General features: G+C 36.4%; 1 protein-coding gene across 3 annotated transcripts in view; it reads left to right on the forward strand.

Annotated features, from left to right (window-relative positions):
* Igsf11 (immunoglobulin superfamily member 11) overlaps positions 1–22415 on the forward strand; it is a 157139-nt gene that overhangs the window by 123120 nt on the left and 11604 nt on the right. For 2 of the 3 annotated variants that reach the window (XM_048803272.1, XM_048803274.1), the window contains exons 2-4: positions 8674–8837; positions 10301–10508; positions 12658–12813. In XM_048803272.1, the coding sequence (XP_048659229.1) occupies positions 8674–8837; positions 10301–10508; positions 12658–12813 (528 nt within the window). Of the gene's footprint in view, positions 1–8673; positions 8891–10300; positions 10509–12657; positions 12814–22415 lie in introns of those variants that run through there. The other variant, XM_048803273.1, reaches the window with a different exon arrangement.

Here is a 22415-nt window from a genome sequence, read left to right on the forward strand (position 1 = left end):
AGCCACTTGTCAAAAGAAACTAACTTTATTTTTAGAACCACACACGCCAAACAAAACAGCCTCTCAGGAAAAATCCTCAGAGCCTCAACTGCCACCACCGGCTTTCCACAAGCCTCTCTCTCCCACCCAAGCGTCTCTCTACCTCCCACAATCCTCCTGCTCTTGAGGCCGATTGGCTGGGTCACGTGGGCGGAGCCAAAAAAAGTCCCCCAATGAGCAGCTCCGTGGTCTGAAAGGGCAGGGAAACAGTCCAATGAGCATCACCGCAGAGGAGCCAATCAGCTAGATGTTGCTGGGGCCGAGGAGCCAATCAGCTAGATGTTGCTGGGGCCGCTGTGACGTTTGCTGGCAGCTGGAAGTTTGCTGGGGCCCCTTTGGCTGTGGCTCTCAACAGAATAGGTTAAATAGATTTATATTATATATTTTAAATGCAAGATACATTATATGGGGATGATGTAAGCCAAGGAGTTTTTTGTGACTGCTCATATTAAAATTTGGGCAAAAGGAAAACATAAGTGTCCCAAAATGCCATAAGGTCCTTTTGATGCTTTGTTGACTATATTCCCACATGGAAGCATTCTGGCAGTTGGGCTAATTCTGAAACAGGAGCACATGTTCCATAGACAACAGAGAATACTCTATTAGGAAATCTCAGTTGGATTGCTTGGACCAGTCCCCATTCCTAGCTTTTGGTGTTCTAGCTTTGATGGGTTTTTAGGGGAGATTGCATGTCATTTGAGTCTAGCAGTTGGCAGAATGCTATAAAATATCCTTGGTTTGTTCTCTTGGCTATGTGCTATGGATGATCCCTCTTAGGAATTTTAAGGCCTCTTTGCTGCCAGCCTCTTTCCCTCTGACATGTACTTCTTGGTCTGAGATAATGTGCATTTCTTCCTGCCTTACATTGTGGGGAAAAAAGGTCTAAAGAAAGACTATAGACAACTCTAACTTATTATTTCAACTCCTCAGAGGAAACATGACCATGTACTTTTATGTGTTTTTTTTTTTTTATTATTTAATTGCTAAGAGTCATTCAGAATTCATGAGTTGACTTAATTTTTCTTTGGTAAAAGTAGTAAGAAAGGATTCAAGACTGCAAAATGTTACCAATTCAGCTTTTAAATTATGCATTTTACATGTAAATATTGCAAATTGTAGGATGTTTTAAGTGAATTTTTAATTCAATATTTAGCAATAAACTTTAAATTCTTGCCTAGAATTTCAAACATGGAAGTAACTCTAAAAGGAAATAGGATTTTGGTTCTTTTTTTTTTTAACAAATGAAAAAAAATTTAGCATTTCAAATGTGAAAAACACCCACTTCCCTCCTTCTTATGCTCCCAGAAATTTTTAAATTATATTTAGTTAAATTGATATGTTAAGGAAGAGTCCCTGAGACACAATCACAAAACAACATTATTTTATCTTCCACATTTACTTAAATTTGTTCAAGAGCCAGTTCTTCTTCTAGATGAAAACTAAAGCAGGTTACACAACTTTTCTGATTTCTCTTAGTTTAAAGATAAAACACACAAAAAATCTTAATTTATACATAGAAATTTATATGTAATTCTCAGAATGCCAAGGATACACCCTTTGGGGATCTAGAGGTCTCCATAGCTTCCTTCTACTGAGATCCCATCAGAAGGGTTGATGACCCTTCAGAAGTGCAAATGATGACCATGCACCAGTATTTATATATGTTCATATCTGATCCATGGGATGCTTAGGCATCCTTTGCCCTAATACATGTAAGGAATATAGGCCCTTTTTTCATGGTGCGAATGGGATGGATCTTAAAGCATACAGCTCTAAATTAAAAGTTCTTTCCACAAAGCCTCCTTACAAGCTTTCACTCCTGGTCATTCACTCCCAGAATGGTAGTCAATGTATAACCAGTGTTTAGCCTTCTTTGTACAAATTCTTCAGGGAAGGCTATCTTATAATTCTCTTTGGTATCTCATGTATGATAGCTTAAAAGTCTTAAATGACTTTCTTTTAAAATTCTAGTATATAAAGAGAATAACAGTCATTTTAAATGATTGTGTTGAGACAGAGAAGAGTAGATGTATTTACAGATAATTTGAGCTTTTGCATAATATCAATTCTATTGTTAAAGAAATGTCCCGTTGATCACAATACAGCTGATGGTGTTGTTATTACTTGTTTTCTGAGACATGATTGGTGAAAGAATTTGGTATTGCAGAAAACACATTACTGAAAATCAGAAGATGCAGATCCTAAACATAAGACCTTAACAAACCTACCTCTTTGGTGCTTTCATGTGGAAATTGAAGGAATTGCATTACTTCAATTGAACAACATGTACTTATTGAGTTCCTATTGTGTGCTTCCTCAGACCTTACAATATACAGGTGAAGACATGTTAAATAATCACATCAAAGTTTAACTGCACACTTGAATAGTGTTCTGACACTGGTTTTAGAGACCCTGGCTTAGACTGAGAAGTCAGGGGAGGCTCTTCTATAACAGGGTAACATTTGGGCTAATAAGAAGGATGAGTAAGCTACTGAGTAAAAAGGTTGGTGTTTGGAGCAAAGCAAATGAGACAGGAAATACAGAGGACAGAATAAAGGCCCTGGTTAAGAAGTCAAGAGGATCAGATCAGAAGTCAATGGATCAGATTAGATCATGTTTGGTTTAGGAGATGATGAAAGAGTAGGGTTAAGAAATATTTCTAAACGTCTCGCTTGACCAAGTTTAATCCATTGTAACCATTCACTACATAGAGAAAATTAGAAAGGAGCCCAATGTCAAGGGGAGATGGGAAGGGAAGGTATTATGGTTTAGATATGAGGTGTTCCCCCAAAGCTTCTGTTAATACAGGGATATTTAGAGATAAATGGTTAATTTACCAGAGCTGTAACCTAATCAGTTCATCCAAGTTTGAATGGACTGAGTGGGTGGTAACTGTAGGCAGGAGGTATGTGGCTAGAGGAGGTGGGTTAGTGGGGGCATGCCCTGGAAGTGTGCTTCATCCCTACAGCCCCTCCCTCCCCAGGTGTGTATGATATCCCTGAAGCTAAGGAAAAGTGTGCTTCAGGGAGCGGAATGCTTATCTCTGTTAGGTGCTTCTGAGGGTGCAAGAATGATTACAAGTGTCATGCAACCACAAGCAGGTCTCCGGGAATCCTAGGGGGAATGACTTTAAGAAGTGCAGGGGTAGCGGTGGGCAGGAATGTATTAAAGACTGAATTGGAGAGGAGTCTATGGAGAGAGGGAGTATAGACAGTTCTTTCAAAAGATTAATGTGAAGAATTAGAAAGAGCAGACCATGGGAGAGGCCTGTGGGGTATAGGGAGGTAAGATTTGTTTTAAGTTGAAATAGTTGAGAATTGTTAAAAATTTAAATCCACAGAGGAAGTTACCGTGTGCGAGGGGTTGAAGTGTCAAGGGAGAGAGCAGTCTATGCCAGGGTTACTAAGGGTGCCCCAGAGAATGGCATTCAAAACCCATGTCAAAGAAGTTCCCTTGGAAAAAAACCCCGTAATCTTACAGGAGAGAGGAAGACAACTGAAGCTGATCTGTAGGTTTAGAGCAGGAGGTAAAGGTTGTTTTCTCTAATGGTGTTATGTGAAGTTCATTCTAGTTCGTGTAAGCATGCTGCCTGGGTTTGAATCTGGACCCTATCACTTTTTAACTATGTGATTGTGTGACCTTGATCTAGTTTTTAATTTTTTGGAGGGCCTTAGTTTTCTCTGTAAAATGAGGATACTGACAGAAGACACCTTGTGGGATTAAATGAGCACATCTGTGTAGTGCTTAGTATAGGCTCCGTGTGCTCTAGATGTCAGGTTGCAGGAGTAGTAGTGATCATAGTCATCCTCAGTGTCTGGTACTACCCTCATCATACCCCATCCAGGATGGGATCATGGTCTTTAGCCCTGTTGCACAGATGAAGTAACAGACTTGGAGATGAAGTGACTTGTCTGGAGCCACAGAGCTAATTAGATTTGGGAGTCAGATTTCCACAGTCAAGCTTCAAACCCATATCTTTACAACTTCTAAAAACAAATTATCTAGACTGTTTCTTCTGCAACTATCTCAAAACTTGAGATTTCAGGATTAAGCCTATGAATCTTTCAGGATTAAGAAATGCAAAGTAGATAAAGTTGGTCTTTTTCTTTTGAAGTTTTTACATTTGTTCTAATTAGTTATACATGACAGTAGAATGCATTTTGACACATTGTACACAAATGGAGCACAACTTCTCATTCCTCTGGCTGTACACGGTGCAAAGTCACACTGATAGTGTAATTATACATGTATGTAGGGTAATAATGTCTGTCTCATTCCACTGTCCTTCTCATCCTCACAGGCTCTCCCCTTCCCTCACTCTCCTCTGCATAATGCAAAATTCCTTCATTTCTCCCTCTCCCGCCCCATCCACTATGGAGCAGCGTCTGCTTATCAGAACAAACATTCAGCTTTTGTTTTTTGGGGATTGGCTTATTTCACTTAGCATTATATTCTCTTGTTCCATCCATTTACCAGCAAATATCATAATTTCATTCTTCTTTAAGGCTGAGTAATATTTCATTATGTATCTGTACCACATTTTCTTTATCCATTCATCTGTTGAAGGGCATCTACGTTGGTTCCATAGTTTAGATATTGTGAATTGAGCTGCTATAAACATTGATTTGGCTATGTCACTATAGTGTGCTGATTTTAAGTCCTAGTTGGGTAAAATGGTGATTCCATTCCAAGTTTTCTGAGGAATCCCTGTACTGTTTTCTATAGCGGTTGCACCAATTTACAGTCCTACCAGCAATGTATAAGTGTACCTTTTTCCCACATCCAGGTCAACATTTATTATCGCTTGTATTCTTGATAATTGCCATTCTGACAAGAGTAGTAGTTTGAGCAATAGTAACAAAAAAGGCATGGTATTGGCATCAAAATAGACATGTAGACCAATGGTACAAAATACAAGACACAGAGACAAACCCACCTAAATACAGTTGTCTCATACTAGATAAAGGCACCAAAAACATACATTGGCGAAAAGATAGCCTATCAACAAATGGAGCTGGTGAAACTGGAAATCCATGTGTAGCAAAATGAAATTAAACCTCTGTCTCTCACCCTACACAAAAATCAACTCAAAATGGATCAGAGGTGTAGGCACTAGAATGGAGAGCTTGTGCCTAATAGAAGAAAAGGAGGCCCAAATTTCCATCCTGTTGGCTAGGAACTGATTTCCTTAATAAGACTCCTAAAGCTCAAGAAGTAAAATTAAGAATTAATAAATGGGATAGATTCAAACTAAAAAGTTTCTTATCAGCAAAGGAAACAATGAAGATAGAGCCTACAGAATGGGAGAAAATATTTACCATAAGAACCTCAGATAGAGGACTAATCTCCAGGATGTATAAAGAACTCAAAAAACTTAACACCAAAAAAAGCAAATATCCCAATCAATAAATGGGCTAAGGAACTGAAGAAGAAGAAAGAAATACAGAAGAAGAAATACAACCTATCAACAAATATAAGAAAAATGTTCAACACCTCTAGCAATTAGACTACTCTAAGATTTCATCTCACTCCAGTCAGAAGTTGATCTTTTACAGCTTCTGTTACCCCAGAGGCTCATTCCCTGCCAGCAGGCCTGCTCTGTTTCCCAGCTTTCAATCCTTTCCTGTGCATCTGCCCCTCCTCTGCTTACTCTATTTTGGTAGGTTTTTTCTATCTCATCTTTGTCTTTCACCTTAGTTTATATTTTTAAAAAATTTTGTCAAAAAGTACATGGGTTCAGTTTGAAATCAGTGAGTTGAGGGTGGAGGCTAGGCATCCTTCTGTGAAGGCTGCTGAGCACATCCCCCCTCGAAGGCCTTGGGATTTTGTCTGGAGGATGCAGCAGTGCAGGTGCCAGTGCTAGTTTGGCTTCCACACTCATCCTTAAAAATATCTCCAGTAGCATTTACTACATCATTGTGACATATATACTCCCATGACCTATTTCTTCTCCCATGAGGTAGCTGCTGTTTCTATTAGTTGCCTGCTGTATGATCAAATAACCTTGCCTTTCAAAGGTCTCTAACCCCTGAGGTTCTTTCAAATTTCTTTTTAAAACTCAGACACTCCTCCTAATGTTATTTAACTTAGAGACTTTTCCTGATGTTAGCAAGTGCTTGATATTCTATCACAAATGGCTTTATTTTATGAAACATTTTATTTTGCAAATTAACTCCTGAGAACATCATCAGACTATATGTGAAGAACATAAAATTCTATGGAAGGAAGGTGTTATGTACATTTCTAAAACTAGTTGTAATCTTAACAGTATGTTATTGTAATCTTAACAGTATGTTATTGTGTTTTTTGGTTTTTTTTGGAGTGGGGGAGAATTGGGATACTTTTGCTTTAAAATAAAAGTTTCAGATCCTGCCATAGACTTAATGTTTTTATATGATTTAGAACAGCTGTTTTGTAGGGTCTCCCTGACCTTTTTAATCTCCTGATATTTCCATACTGTTCCATCATTCCAAGGAGGCAGTCATTCTTTGCAAAATAAATTTGCTGAGAGTTTGTTCTGATGAATCACTGTTTTCTTTCTTTTTTTATTTTATCAGTGTTACTGAGGTATAATTTCCACAAAATTCACTCATTTAAAGTGTAAACTCAGTAATTTCTCTAAACTTATGGAGTTATACAACCATTAAAACAATGTAATTTTAGAAGTTTTTCACCACCTTTTAAGAATTCCCATTTGAGACTATTTGCATCAAGGCCTGTACTGCCTCCTCTCTAGCTCCAGGCAGCCAGTAATCTGCCTCCTGTCTCTGTGGATTGCCTTTTCTAGATATTTTATATATGTAGAATCATATATTGTGCAGTATTTTAGATCTGACTTCATTAATTTAGCAAAATGTTTTTGAGAGGCTTATTCATGTTGTAACATAAATTTTTGCACAAAATTTTTTTCTTGTCTTTTGAAGCACATAGTTTTTTAATTTTAAAATGAGTACTGTGACACTGTTACTATTGCTACCTGACATCTAGAGTGCACCAAGCCTATACTAAGCACTAATTTGATGCTTTTTATTTCTGAATAGCATTCTATTGTATGGGTAGACTATATTTTGTTTATCCATTCATCAGTAGTTGGATATTTGTATTATTTCCATTTGGGGACATAATATGAACAAGCTCCTGTGACCTTCATATACAAGTCTCTGTGCATACGTATATTTTCATATTTGTACTTAGGTAGATTCCTAGAAAATGGCATTTCTGAGTTACATAGTATGTTTATGTCTAACTTAAGAAACCGAAACTATTTTCCAAAGTGAGTGTACTATGTTGCATTATCACCAGCAATGCATGAGGCACTAGTTTCTCTACATGGTTAGCCGTTCTTGCTATGTCTTGATTGTAGCCATTCCAGTGGACATACTGTGTGTCTTATTGGGGTTTTAATATGTATATCCCTTTAAAATTTAATTGCTTTTTAATTGAATTGTTATGTTCCTTGTATATTCTGTATATAAGTTGATATACTGTTTGTAAATATGTACTCTCAGTCCTGATTTTTAATTTTTTTCTAGTTTTTTGAAACATAAAGTTTTTTAATTTTAATGAGATCTACTTTATTAATTTGTTTTCTTTTATGATCATGGTGTTGGTGATGTATCTAAGATCTCTAATTCAAGTAACTAAGATTTTCTTCTGTGTTTATTTGTAGAAGTTTTATAGATTAGTTCTTTTATTTAGGTCTATGAACATTTTACATTGATTTTTAGTATTCTGAGAGGTATGGGTACAAGTTTTCTCTCTCCCTTTACATATTATTTTCAAAATTTCATAGCTATTTGTTGAAAACACTATTCTTTCATCTAGTTAATTGTCTTACTCCTTTGTTAAAAAATTATGTATAAATATAATGGTTTATTTCAGTACTCTCAATCCTATGCCATTTGTCTGTATGTCTGTTCTTATGTCAGTATTATGCTGTCTTGATTGATTTCAGACAGTTTGAATTCACCATCTTTGTTGTTATTTTTCATTGTTCTTCTGGCTAGTTAATTTCTTTGCCTTTCAATATATTTTAGAATGAGTTTGTCAATATCTGCAAAAAGCCCAGTGGGATTTTAATTGGGAGTTTCTCTTAATCTATAGATTAATTTGTAGAGAATTAACCTCTTACCAATATTGAATCTTCCAATACATAAAAATAGTATATCTTTATATTTACTCTTATTGATTTGTTCCATCAGTATTTTATATGTAGTTTTAAGCATATAGATGCTGAAAGGATTTACTGTGGTGTGCTGTTGTCAAGACACTTTCAAAATTTTCAATTTATTTCTCATCTTTCATCCTATTTATAGGTTCTGCTCAAACCCTATCAGTGAAATTCTTCCATGTTGTATTTGACAATTGGATAATGTCTTATATTTGTACTGGATAGTATCTTGTAAAAGTTATTTCTAATGTTTTCCAGTTGCACTTTCCAAGAGATAAAGAAGGGGGTAAATCATTTTTTATTATATTGACTCAGTGATTTGTCTTGGTAGTTTAGTAAAGCCGTCATGATGGAGTGTTCACATAATTGATAATAATGTACTAATGTAAAAGATGCAGATCTTTCTGAAGGGGTTTGAACTCAGGAAAAGTGAGTGTATAACCTCTCTGTTCCTTCTTCTGTAGGTGTTGTGGTGTCCCTGGAAGTTTCAGAGAGCCCTGGGAGTATCCAGGTGGCCCGAGGTCAGACAGCAGTCCTACCCTGCACTTTCTCTACCAGTGCTGCCCTCATTAACCTCAATGTCATTTGGATGGTCATTCCTCTCTCCAATGCTAACCAACCTGAACAGGTACTTCTGGTCCATCCTGTGATGCATCTAAAATATTAATCTTTTCAGAAGAGGTGGGTAGAGAAGCATCCTGAGTATATATTTGATCTCTAAAATTAGGTGGCATTTTCAGTGTGCCTATACTGTTTTAGGTCCTAGTGCTTGCAATATTAGTCAACTATCAGAAGAGACTAGCCTGTTTTTAAAAGACCATTGTTGTAATCATCATCGTCCTCGTCGTCATCATCATCATCATCATCATCATCATCATAATCACATGTTAAGTAGAACCTCTGAATGTTTTAGGCAGGAACTCGGAATTGTTTTCAGAACATTGGTGACAGGAAAGTACCAAGATAGAAAAAGCAAAGTCTATTTTGGCAGGAAGGGATGGGCACTAATAGAGGTGAATGAGAGTATACTTTTAAAAGATGGTGATAAAAGTAAGGAAGTAATGTTATATAGTACTAATTGATTCTCTTAATTTCATAAGCATGTAAGTATAAGTAGGCATACTAACCAGCTCAGAGAGTCTCATATAAATTAGACTGTGCCACACAAAAAAATGTATACAAAAAGAAAAGCTACTCCACAAGAGGCTATATAACATCACAGAAAAGAAGGCTCATAATTTGTGATAACCACTGCATAAAATAATGCTCAGAAAATAATGAATTGTGATAATGGGCACACATTTATTTACAATGACAACTTCTTTTATGAATCTTTTCTGCTTCAATAAGCTTATTACTGCCTGAAATATTCGATAAGATAAGCTTTCTGTTATGAAATTCAATAAAAACTTTTCTTTCTTCAAACCAGGGGATTTTTGTAATTAGACTAAACCTTCAAGATTATTTGTTCAACTTCCTCATTTTAAGAGTCAAGGAAAGAACTTGACTACAGTTTTCCCAAAATTTACAGGTAGAGCCTAAGTAGAACCTTTCTGTATAACATACTGATTCCACCTCCATGAGTGTTTAGATTTGATAATAGAAATTGCCACTAAAGAAGTGTTAGAGACCATCTGAGAAGCAGAGGGAGTGGCTATAGAAATTGACATAAGAACAGCAATCACGGACTTCCAAGTCTTCCCTGGTACAGTGTTTATTTTATATTCATCCTATAACTATGACCTGCCATTTTGTGTCTTAGTAAGCATGAGTTAGGCAATGCTAATATTTTTTAAACTCTTTGTTTTGGAATTAACTTTTTGAAGGAGGGTTGATAGTAGGGTAGCATATTTTCTGTGTTCTAATGGGCTAGATAATAAAAAAAAGTTATTCTGATTTAGTATGTGAGAATTTAGAACTCCAAGATAACTATGAACAGTTGTATTAAGAAAAAGTTGGTGACAACTCTTAGAATAGAAATAAAATTCTCCAGCAGTTGGTGCAGGAACATATAGTCCTGTCCATCAGTTATTGTTATGTGTCTAGGAGGAAACGAAGTGGCCAGTTTATTTATTTTGCTTTCTTTTGCAGGTCATTCTGTATCAGGGTGGACAGATGTTTGATGGTGCCCCCCGGTTCCATGGTAGGGTAGGATTTATAGGCACCATGCCAGCCACCAATGTCTCCATCTTCATTAATAACACTCAGCTCTCAGATACAGGCACCTACCAGTGTTTGGTCAACAACCTTCCAGACAGAGGGGGCAGGAATATTGGGGTCACTGGCCTCACAGTGTTAGGTGAGTGACAGAGAACTTGCAGGTACCTTGCACTTTATTTTCAAATCTCTTGTCAAGAATATTTACTTCTGCCCTTCTTCTCCACTCTGGGTCTGCTTATGTTCCTTTTCTACCTTTCTTCTTTAAGGTCTGTCTCTTCTGTACCCCTCTATGTTTCTTACACACAGGCTTTCTGCCCCCTTCTTCAATTCTGGTGGTCTCTAAAGCTTCTTTAATGGCACTTTCTGGGAGATGGATAAAGTGGTATAAGACAACATCTGAAATGGTCCCACTCTTTTTTTAAGCTTCAATATAAGACAGAAGCCTCTGTTGAGAGCACATTAGATGATGGATTATTTATTGTGAGTACAAAGCAGAATTGCTTTCAGTGTGTGTGAGAGCAATACTTTTACTTCCTGTGTATATAACATGTAGCAGCTTCATGATAGTTTTTAGCTTGTACCTGTTGTCCTGATATAATTTTAGTAATACTTCCATTTACATGTTTGATTTCTCAGTTTTCCTGTCTCTAAAATAAAACACTGACTTCTAAATGTGTTATTGTGGTAGAAGTGGCTGAATTCAGTTCATTTGGGGGAGGTGGAGGAAGTACTCAGAGAAAGCCAGTTCTTTTAATTCTCCTCCCTTTCAGGTCTCAGAACCTACCTCCACAGTCCCTCTCAACCCCTGCTCCACTTGGTCTTCTATTGGGCTGTCAATTCAGGATGCCAGTGTGGGGGATTCTTCTTGTTTTCCCTCTTTGGATGAGAATATGCTATAATCCTTAGTGCATTTTTCTCCTAGTCTTCAAATAGCATTAAAAACTAAGGACCAGATTGGAGATTTTTATTCTCAAAAGTATTATTCACTATAGTATATTAAAAATCATATGGATTTTTAAATACCCTGAGTACTGGGTACAGAGTACTAATGGAATTAAATATTCTGATGTTTACACCTCAAGTTATGTAACTGGCCTCCCACAATATCCATACTGACTTAATTTTTTTAAAGCATTCTAGGGCCTGAGTTTTCTTTATTTTACTTATATGTGGTGATGAGGATCAAACCCAGGGCCTCACACGTGCTAGGTGAGCACACTACCGCTGAGCCACAACCCTAGCCCTTACTTAATTTTTTAAAGGAAGAAAAACAGTATTTTATAGTTGATGCTAGATTCAAGGAATTATTTTGGGTTTTCCAGAGAATTACAGTGACAATGTGAAAGGAAGCAAATTGAGGATATTGGTTTACCCTGTCACAGCAGTTAGGAGCCTGTGAGATTTATACTCTTCCTACCTGTATGCTTACCATTATTCTGTCTTCCCCAGTCACTCTCGTTGCCAATTGCTCTGTCTTGCCTGATTCCTCTATATACTTTGTGCTCATTTTCCATTTGTATATTCATCATTTATTGAAAAGTCATTAGCATTATAAGTATATCATTACTTGGACTTAAACACTGGTGCCTGCATTCCCCAATATGTGACTTTAAGCTATGGGCTTAGTTTATATTTTTACTGCATAGTTTTGGCTTAAGTATTCTTTTCTTCTTGTTGTTGTTAATTTTTTGTTCCGTGTCCTCCTTTGTGCTCTTTTCTGTCTTAATGATCATAAAATATCCACGGTATTACTATCAAGTTCCTGTTACTTGGATCCTTACTCTAATTTTCCCCACCACAAAGCAGAATTTAGTATAAAATGAGTCTTTTGGTTTTTGTTTGTGAAATAACAAAGAACTTTATTAAAGTGGTCTCAGCCACAGAACAGCTGTCAGGGCGAGTGTTCTATTCCTTGAAATTTTCTTTTAACAGTGATGTTTTGACTATTTTTAAAGGTATAATGTTGACGTGATGATCTTAAGAATTCTCTTTAAAGAATGCAGAGTGAAACCAAGACCATAAGATACCTTGAAAACATAATCAAACAGCATAGCCCCGTTTACTTGTTTGCCCCCTGCCAAACTAAAGTTATAGGTTCTGCCATTTGTGCCCAAGCCCCGTGACTTAATGCATGACTGTCCTCTGGCTTCTGCCAGGAGGTTGTCTCCTAGTGTGTGTTCCGAAAACAGTGTTACCTGAGGTTCCAGTGTACTGAATGTTTATGTTGTCTCTGTCATTGTTTGGCTTAAAGTAAATGTGTACTTTATTGTTTATTCTTCTTATTGTAGTTCCTCCTTCTGTCCCACACTGCCAAATCCAAGGATCCCAGGATATCGGCAGTGACGTCATCCTACTTTGTAGCTCAGAGGAAGGCATTCCTCGGCCAACTTACCTGTGGGAGAAGTTAGACAATACCCTCAAGCTACCTCCAACAGCCACTCAGGGTATGTACAGAGCTGCTTTAATCATCTTATTAGTTATGGGAAATTTGGAGATTCATTAAGTAATTTAATGGATTTTGATAAATAACCTTCTTTATTTGAAACTGCTGACAAAGCTTTCTGGATCATTCTCTGTTTAAACTTTAAAGTGAATACAACATTTCCTTTATCTTCTCTTTATTCATTTGGTGGTTACAATGCATGGAAATTCTGTTCCATCCAAGTAGAGATTTAAAATAGCTAAATGGTAGCTGCTCTGAGTTAGCTCTAAGACCACCCTTGACGTTTATATCTGAGAACCCACTTCCTACTTGAGGCATAGATGCCAAAGTGTGAGAAGTATCTGCATAATCACTCACCTGTTTCCAGTCTAAAGTTTCCTTAGAGAGGAAGATAAGAAAGAGAATAGGGAAAGGCCTCCCAGCCTAAGAGATTGATGAATCAATCACACCAGATAGGTGCAGGTGGAGAAGACACGAGTGTTATAAATGGTTTTTTACATGTAAACTCAGCTATTTAAATATGGATTTAAAGGAAATATGCTTGAAAACTTGAAGAAATTTTATGAAATAAAACGAGGGAATATTATATGTAAAATCTTCTATTTGAAGACAGTAAAATGTAGTAGCCTTAGGTTTTATATTATCTAATACCTAAAATGTTCCTTGTAGCTTTCTCAGGGATGATTTATGAATCTCTCTCTTTTTTTTGTACCCTTTTTGTACCAGGGAATAAACCCAGGAGTACTTAACCACTGAGCCACATCCCCAGCCATTTTATATTTTAGAGATAGGGTCTTTCTGAATTACTTAGGGCCTCACTAAGTTGCTGAGGCTGGCTTTGAACTCATGATCTGCCTGCCTCATTTATAAAATTTCTAATTAGTTACACATTACAGTAGAATGTGTAACTAATTAATAATAATCAGCCTCCCAAATCGCTGGGATTACAGGAGTGCACCACCATGCCTGACATGAATTGGCCATTAATGGAGAGGCCTAATACAACCTTAATTGTGCCAAGTTTGAATCCTATCGATGATGGTCCTTGCCTGCCCTGGAAAAGGAAACTCCTAAGCTGTTTGGTGAATTTAGACACATTAAAGAAGCAGTTCCACCAGCCTCTGAGGTGCCTGCAAGGATCACAACACAATAGTAATGGCCCTTATCATCATCTTTTAATTTACCTAGTCCAAAATTAATTTTAAAAAAACTTTTTAACATAGTAATTTTTGGGTTACCTTGATAATAAGTACTGTGATTGATTGTTCATTGCTGAATGTGTCAGCCATATTGTGGGCGAAATAATTTAGCACTTTTTGTGGACTGACTTGTTATTCTCACCATTGTAAGTGGCATGCTTAAAATAGCTCTTGTCTTGAAATGCTAAAAACTATCTTCAAATTCCAGATTTTCCAGTAGTTATTTCTGTAACAGTTCACCTCTTTGATCCTGTGATACATTTTTCCTGTAAAATAAAGTGGTTACACAGGGAAAGGTCCACACAGGTATGGTCACCTGATCCTTGAAAAAAGGTAGCAAAAACATAAATTGGAGAAGAGACAGCTTTTTAAACAAATGGTGCTGGGACAACTGGTGATCTATATGTCGAAGAAGGAAAGTAGACCCTATCTCTCACCTTGCACCAAAATCAACTCAAAATGAATCAAAGACTATGGAATTAGGCCAGAAACTACACAACTCCTAGAAGGAAAGTGTAGGGTCAACACTCCAGCTTTTAGTCACATGCAGCAACTTTCTCCATAGAAGCCCTAGAGCTCCAGAGATAATGCCAAGAGTTAATAAACAGGATGGCATCAAATTAAAAAGCTTCTGCAAAGCAAAGGAAATAATTAGGAATGTGAAGAGAGAACGCACAGAATCGGAGAAAAATCTTTGCTAGATGCTTTTCTGACAGAAGAGTAGGATCTAGAATATATAATCTCAAAAATCTTTATACCAAAAAAAATCAAATAACTCAGTTAATAAGTGGGCAAATGAATTAAACAGATGCTTCTTAAAAGAAGAAATACAAATTGCTAACAAATACATGAAAAAATGCTCAGCATCATTAGCAATTAGGAAAATGAAAAACAAAAGTACACTGAGATTTTATGTCACACCAATCAGAATGGCAGTTATCAAGAATACACACAATAATGCTGGAGAGGATGTGGAGTAAAAGGAACACTTTTACAGTGTTGGTAGGAATTAGTACAACTGCTATGGAAATCAGTATGGATTTCAAAAGACTAGGAATAGAATCACCCAGTTATACCACTTCTTACTCCTGAAAATTAAAGTCTTCGTTATGTCATTTTCAGGAAAATGGATGGAAGTAGAGACCATCATTTTTTTTTGCCCATTTGTAAAATTTCTAATTAGTTATATATTACAGTAGAATGCATTTTGACATATCATACATAAATGGAGTATAACTTCTCACTCTTCCGGTTGTACATGATGTAGAATTATACATATGCACATCATTCCATTGTCCTTCCCACCCCACACCCCTCCCCCTCCCTTCACTCCCCACTGACTAATCCAAAGTACCTCTATTCTTCCCTGGCCGATACCCCCCGCCCCCCCTTTATTGTGAATTAGCATCCACAAATTAGAGAAAACATTCAGCTTTTGGTTCTTTTTTGGTTCTTTGGGATCAGCGTATTTCATTTAGCATAATATTCTCCAGCTCCACTTAGCATAACATTTACCGGCAAAGGCCATAATTTCATTCTACTTTAAAAGGCTGGGTAATATTCCATTGTGTATATATACCACATTTTCTTTATCCATTCATCCATTGAAGGGCACCTAGTTTAGCTCTTTTGAATTGAGCTGCTATAAACATTGATATGGCTGCATCACTTGAGTATGCTGATTTTAAGTCCTTTTGGTATAGACAGAGAAGTAGGATAATTGAGTCAAATGGTGGTTCCATTCCATTCTGAGGAATAAAGACTATCATGTTAAGCAAAATAATTCAAAGTCAGAAGGTTAAGGATTGGATGTTTTCTTTTATATGTTGAAGCTAGAGAAGAAAAAAGGAAAGGAAAGGTGGGGATAGATCTCTTAAAAAGGCAAAGGGAGATCGGTAAAGAAAAAGGACTAAGGGGTGGAAGACAGGGATGGAGGGGGGAAGTGCTTGGGATAGTGATATTGGCCAAATTGTATTGTTATATTGTGTGCATGTGCGAATATGTAACAACATATCCCATCAATATGTACAACTAGAATGCATTAATTTAAAAAATGTGGAAATCAAGCAGAAAGGGGAAAAATAAACACAACAGGGTTAATAATATCTTCCTCAAGGTCCTCTGTAGTATCATTAAGATTCCATGATTGATATTTATTACATTTCTTTGGAATAGCAGATAAAGTTTAGAATTACAAATGAGTATTTGAGAATGACTATTTGTATTTAAACTGAGAAATACCTGTAGAGCAAACCTTCCGTACATCTTTGCTTTTGGATATGGTATCTGTCAAATTTCTTAGTATCCACTTTACAACTTGACTATTCTTTGGTTCTTTAGGTATGAATGTGAATTTGAATGCCAAAGAAGAAAACCTTTGTCTTTTATATTCAAACTCTGGATTAATTATCAGAATTACTTTGTATAACTTTAACTATCATAATAACACACGTTAAATGAGTTAGATTTTTAATTTAAATTCACCTTTTCATATCCATGCTTATAAACTAGATCTCAAAATTACATATAATCTCAAAATAATTTAGACTTTTTTATAGGAGATTGTTTTCACTAATTATGTTTATAATTGTTTGATAAAAACTGGTGCATTCTCTGAGAAAAGAATACTTGACACACCAGGGGAGAGCATCCCAAGAGTCTAATGTTTTGTTATCAATAGAATGATATTTTGGGATTAGAACTGCCAAACGGCCCCTGTGTGTAAATGCTATCTTGATGGAGCTCCCTTTGGCAAAATCTGGGAGAATTTGAACATTAAAATAAATGTATAGCCCATGGAGGAGGATGAACCAATAAACACATGTAAGTGGGGGTGAAGGGAAAGCATTATCCTTCAGCAGAATGCTGACAAATGCATACAGAAGGAATGTGGAGTTACAAAACCATGATTAATAGCATAATGATGAACAAAGGTTTGACAAGGAACAGGCTTAATTTACATAATTCCCAAGTACATCCCCACAAATTACTTATCAGTTACAAAGAATACAGTTAGTTTATAATGGGGAGACAACCTGGTAATAACACTGACGTGACCAGAGTAAACATCACCAGTATTGTGATAAACTGATAATCACATGCTTACTAATTTATGTACTGAGGAGGATGCAAAATCATTTCTGTGGCTTTCCTGTCAAAAACACATAACCTGAATCCAGTAACAAGGAAACATCAGACCAAAAAATGTAAAAACAAAATTGTTCCAGATTGAAAAAGACTGCTATGGTTTTGATATAGATTGAGTGTGTTTCTCAAAGGTTCATGTGTTGGAGGTTGGTCCTCAGTGTGGTGGTGGGACCTTTAAGAAGTAGGGTCTAGCAAGGATTTAGGTGGCTCTTGTGTGAACCCTGAACTCTTGTGTAAGTGAGTGTAGAAGCAAACCTGACCCCTGACTTGCTCTCTGATTTCTTTCTAGTGATGTGATCTCTTGCTACCACATGAGCTCCTTCCATTAGGACCTCACTAGAGGCCAGTTTAATGTGTCTGCCTAATCTTGAACTTTCAACCAGTTTCCCAGGGCACAGGGAACTCTTCAGAGTATACATTTGAGTGGGTGGAGATGGAAGGTAGTGAATCAGAAAACTGCATAGTGCGTTACAAGGTGATAATGGGGAAAAGATGGATCAGGGTAAAATAAATTAGTTGGGGGATGAGGAGTGCAAATTTGAAGAAGATGCTTTGGGAAGGCCTCATTGAAATGATGATAGTCTAGCAAAACTTTAAAAATTAAGGACTGATTCATGTGTATATGGGGCATTCTGGGCAGAGGGAATGGACACAGGTAGGCCCTAAGGTAGGGGTGTGCAAGGGGTGTCGATGAACCTGTGTGTTTGGAGAGGACAGAGCAAGTTAAGATCTGTCACGTCTGCTTCAGCTACTGTTTTATGAGAAAGATGTGTTTAAAAATCACACAGTGGGGCTGGGGTTGTGCTCAGTGGTAGAGTGCTCGCCTAGCATGTGTGAGGCCCCGGTTTCGATCCTCAGCACACATAAAAATAAATAAATAAAACAAAGTTGTTGTGTCCAACTACAACTAAAAAATAAATTTAAAAAAAATCACATAGTAAACCAGGAACGTATTTGTAATCCTAGTTGTTTGGAAGAATGAGACAGGAAGATCACAGATTCAAGGCCAGCTAGGGCAACTTAGTGAGACCCTGTCTCAAAATTAAAAAAAATAATAATAAAATTAAAAAGGGCTGAATATGTAATTCAATGGTAAAGTGCCCTGGGTTGAACTGCCAATACCAGAAGAAAAAAAATCACACAGTGGGAGTGATGCAGACTTGTAAATTTATTCTTGCAGTTATGCCACTTTTCCTTACCCAACTTGAGCTTATGTCATTAGATTCCTTCAGGTTTATAATAGTTTATCATTTTTTTCCTCTATGTTTAATATGCTTTTTTGCATTATTTGTACTTTTCCAAATTAAATATTTAGCTTGGCACATAGTAAATTATGCTCAGTAAATATTAGATGTTTCAGTGATTACTATTACTTGAGCAAATTGGAGGAATTCTAGTTCTCCTTTCACTGAAGATGTTCCCCACTCAAAGTTTTGGCTCTAAATTAAGGCCTGAGTTTAGTTCCATCCATAGGTTCCAAAGACCAAGTGGCTTTCTTTTGTTGCTGTGTGGCCATTGAAACCATAACCACTGTCTTTCTAGACCTGTATCCACCCTTCATTTCTGACTTTGTTTCCGGCTCCTGTGGGATATCTCTTATCTTTGTTACAAAAGCTTGGCTGAATATTTATAATTATTGTTAACTGCACATTTTGGGGGAGGGGGTTTAGTTAGAAGGAACTACACATTAGCTAAGGCCACCACATTGTCTCAACTGGAAGTCAAACCTACTAGTTTGTAGTGATTTTTTATGATTTAAAGTTATCCACAATCACAAAATCTTAACATTACATTAAAAAAAAAGTAGGTAGAGAAAAATCTGGTAATCAGCAGGTATGTTAAAGAACACAGTAAACAGGGTCCTATGAGTTTGTTCTTGGTAATACAAACATGTTTTCCTTCTCTCTTTCTCAATGGTACTTGGGATTGAACCTAGAGGCTCTTTACCACCAAGCTAAATCCCCAGATTTTTTTTTTTTAGTTTTGAGACAGGATCTCCCTAAATTCTGAGGCTGGCTTCTGATTTAAGCTCCTCCCGTTTCAGCCTCTGAAGTTGCTGGTATTACAGGGGTGTTCTCAGCATGGTTTTACATTTTTACAAGTAATGCTCATCACAAGATAGCTAAGCCAACATTGCGCTTTATTATCGCCAATCTTTTGTCTGTGTACCATTTTTTCTTTTAAGTGGTTTTATGTCAGTGTTGTTTTGTAATCTGATTCCTTTAATGTAAGAATATATTAGGGACCATTTCCCACATAAAAATCTATGACTCGTTTGTAGGAATATATTGTATATATCCTCCTCTTGTTGAATATTTAAGTTGTTTTACATTTGTAATTTTAATTTTAGCCCAATATATTTTAGGAGATGTAATTTCTATAAGTTATAAGAGGTATTTTTTTGAAGTTGTGGCATTGTTTTCTTGGCGGTGCTGGGGATAGAGCCCAAGGTCTTGCTTGTGCTAGGCAAGTGCTCTACCACTGAGCAGTCTTAGTAAGAGGTATTTTACAATTATTTCTTAATTTTTGGTCTAGGTTTTAATGTTACCATTATCATTTCAATTTCCACCTAGAGGTCCCAGGGGATCACTCACTCACTCATTACCTCCCTCAAGCAAACCTGTACAAATTAGTTCTCTGAGTTGATACCATTAGTGTTCATTCGGATCACCACAACAGAAAACTGAATTAACTCTCTTTCCTGAGTTCCATCATTTAACCAGTCCTCACACACAGGCAATCTTCAGTCTCTCCTGAATCCCAACCCCTATCTCTTTTCTATCTCTATCACTAAACATTTAGTGCAGGCCTTCTTCACTTCCTGATAGAGCTATTATCAAAACTTCCCATTTATGATCTGGCTGCCAATTCTTCACCCTGATTACTGATGTTGTTTCTAAAATGCACATCTGGATATCTTTTCTTGCTTTATGTCAAGAAACACCTACAGTTTCAAAGATAACACCCAAATTCCTTGCATGTTAAATAAGTTTAGAGAACAAGCAAGGATCAGGCTATTGATTAGTATGTTTTATTGCAATATATTATTTTAAACTTCTCTTTCAGAGTGATGGAGTTTAAATATTAAGTATTTGTGGTATTATCTTTAAAGTTTTTAAATAGATTTTATTTGACATTTATTTTGTGTTACTGTTTCCTTTTTTATTTTTACAAATTTTTATCATCAAATGTCTGTTTCTAGTTGAGATCAGTTTTACATATTATTAAAATATGTAATTTTGTCATAATATGTTCAGATAATAATAAACCACATATTTAATATTGTGTCTTTTTAACAGAATGTTTTTGAGCTTTTTATATAAGAAATAATTCACTGTTTATTATTATGGGTATTCATTATTATTTAAAATGCATAAATCATATGAAAATACAAAATAATTTATGAGTCAGTAATTCTTATCTCTCATCCTCAAATAATGAAGCTTAATATTTGTTGGGAATTTCAAGATACTAGATATTTTCCAAATTTCTTGACATATTTTTCTCATGATTCAAAAATATGCAAAAATTTCCAAGGAATTCCCACATGGAAATATTACCAGATACTATATTAAGCCCATCAATATGCATTATCTCATTTAGTTATCATAGTGCCCTCTGATGTAAGGACACTTTGCTAGCTCCATGTTATAAGAATGAGGATGCTAAAACACAGATGAAGAACAGGCAAGACCCTAAAGACCACCTAACCAGTAGAAGGTAGAACAGATTTCAGGTCATCTAGCTCTGGAATACATGCTCTTAGCTGATGCATTATTGATTAGTAAGCCAGAGGTGGGGTTCTGGAATTAAGTAGAAATGGTAGAATTGGAAACGTACCCTTACATTTGTTTCTTTCTCTTTCTGAAGGGTGTTATGGCTTAGGTGCATTGTTTATATAAGATAAATAGTAGTATGAAGTAAAACTGTAGGGCTTAATATCCTTTGAGCTTTCCAAACCAGTTCCACACAATTGAACTTTCCCCATTCTTAAAATAAAATTAAAAAAAAGATCATCAAAGAAGTAACTTGATTTTAGAGAATTACTTGTGTACCAGAGCAGGTCTAGATAAATGACAGATTGAGGAATTAGCCTTGCTACTTTCAGAAAGGGCTGTGTGCTTTGTGGCTGCAGACAGTCTGGTATTTACTGAAGAGTCCTCCTGTGTCTGCTTTGCCTGGTATACATAAACAGGCCTGTTCTGATGCTGGTTAATCCTTTCTTCAAAGTGTATGTCTCATTCCCTGATAACACTATGAGTTAGCTCTACCATGGTATGTCAGACTCATTTAATAGCACTTTATAGCAACACGTTCACATTGTCTGCATCTGTAGAGACAAAGGGAGAATAATGACTTCACCTTTTAAAAATAACTTTTTAAAGCAATAATCTTTAGAGTTTAGCTTTCTACATGCCAGAATGCTGGTTAGAGCAGCTGTTTAAAATTTCCCAAATTGTTTCTGGAAATGTCAACAAAATTACTGGTTTGGTGTGAGCTGATCAAATTTCTAGAATTTGAGGACTCAAGAGAAAATAAAGAAGAAAAAAGAACATTATGTGGAATTGTGGGGTTGGTTGCCCAGAGATTATGGTTTTCTTGCATGATGATGTTAGGACATGTGTAGAAGAGGGAGTTGGCAGATGGCTTAGTTTTAATACTAACAGCATTGGAGTATTGCTTGGTTAGGAAATATCCTATAGCGGTACCTTAGAATGATGCACTTATAAATGTCTTACTGGAAAGCCAAGTGTACATATGGTGATTATGAGCTTTGAACTTGGACAGATCTGATTTTATAGACTGTCTCTACCTGTGTACTATTTAGTCTTGGACAAATTGAGGAGCTACTCTGGGATTTCTCATCTTTGAAAAGTAGGAAATATAGAACCTGAGCTTGTTATGGAGATTAAATGGGACATTTAAAGCTGTTAATACAGAGTATGTGGTAAATGGTAGATACCAGAAAGAAGGTAGTGCTTTTTATTGTTATTGGTTGAGACATCTTTATTTATTGAGCACCTTTCTTCATGCTGGGTAATTTCTCAGTGTGGTGATGTGATGATTAATAAGACAAACCCAGTTCTCACCTTAACAAGATGTGAAAGCAAACAATTAAAATAAATGGATTAAAGTGTGTCAGGGCTAGAGAATATGGGATACTAGGGGAGCACATAAAAGAGACAGCTAATGAAGTCCTTGGAAATTAACAGAATGTGTAGTTAACATCAGAAGAGAAAACTCTCTGTTCCTGGCC

Source organism: Marmota marmota, unplaced genomic scaffold, assembly GCF_001458135.2.
Source record: "Marmota marmota marmota unplaced genomic scaffold, marMar, whole genome shotgun sequence".
Classification (NCBI taxonomy): domain Eukaryota; kingdom Metazoa; phylum Chordata; class Mammalia; order Rodentia; family Sciuridae; genus Marmota; species Marmota marmota.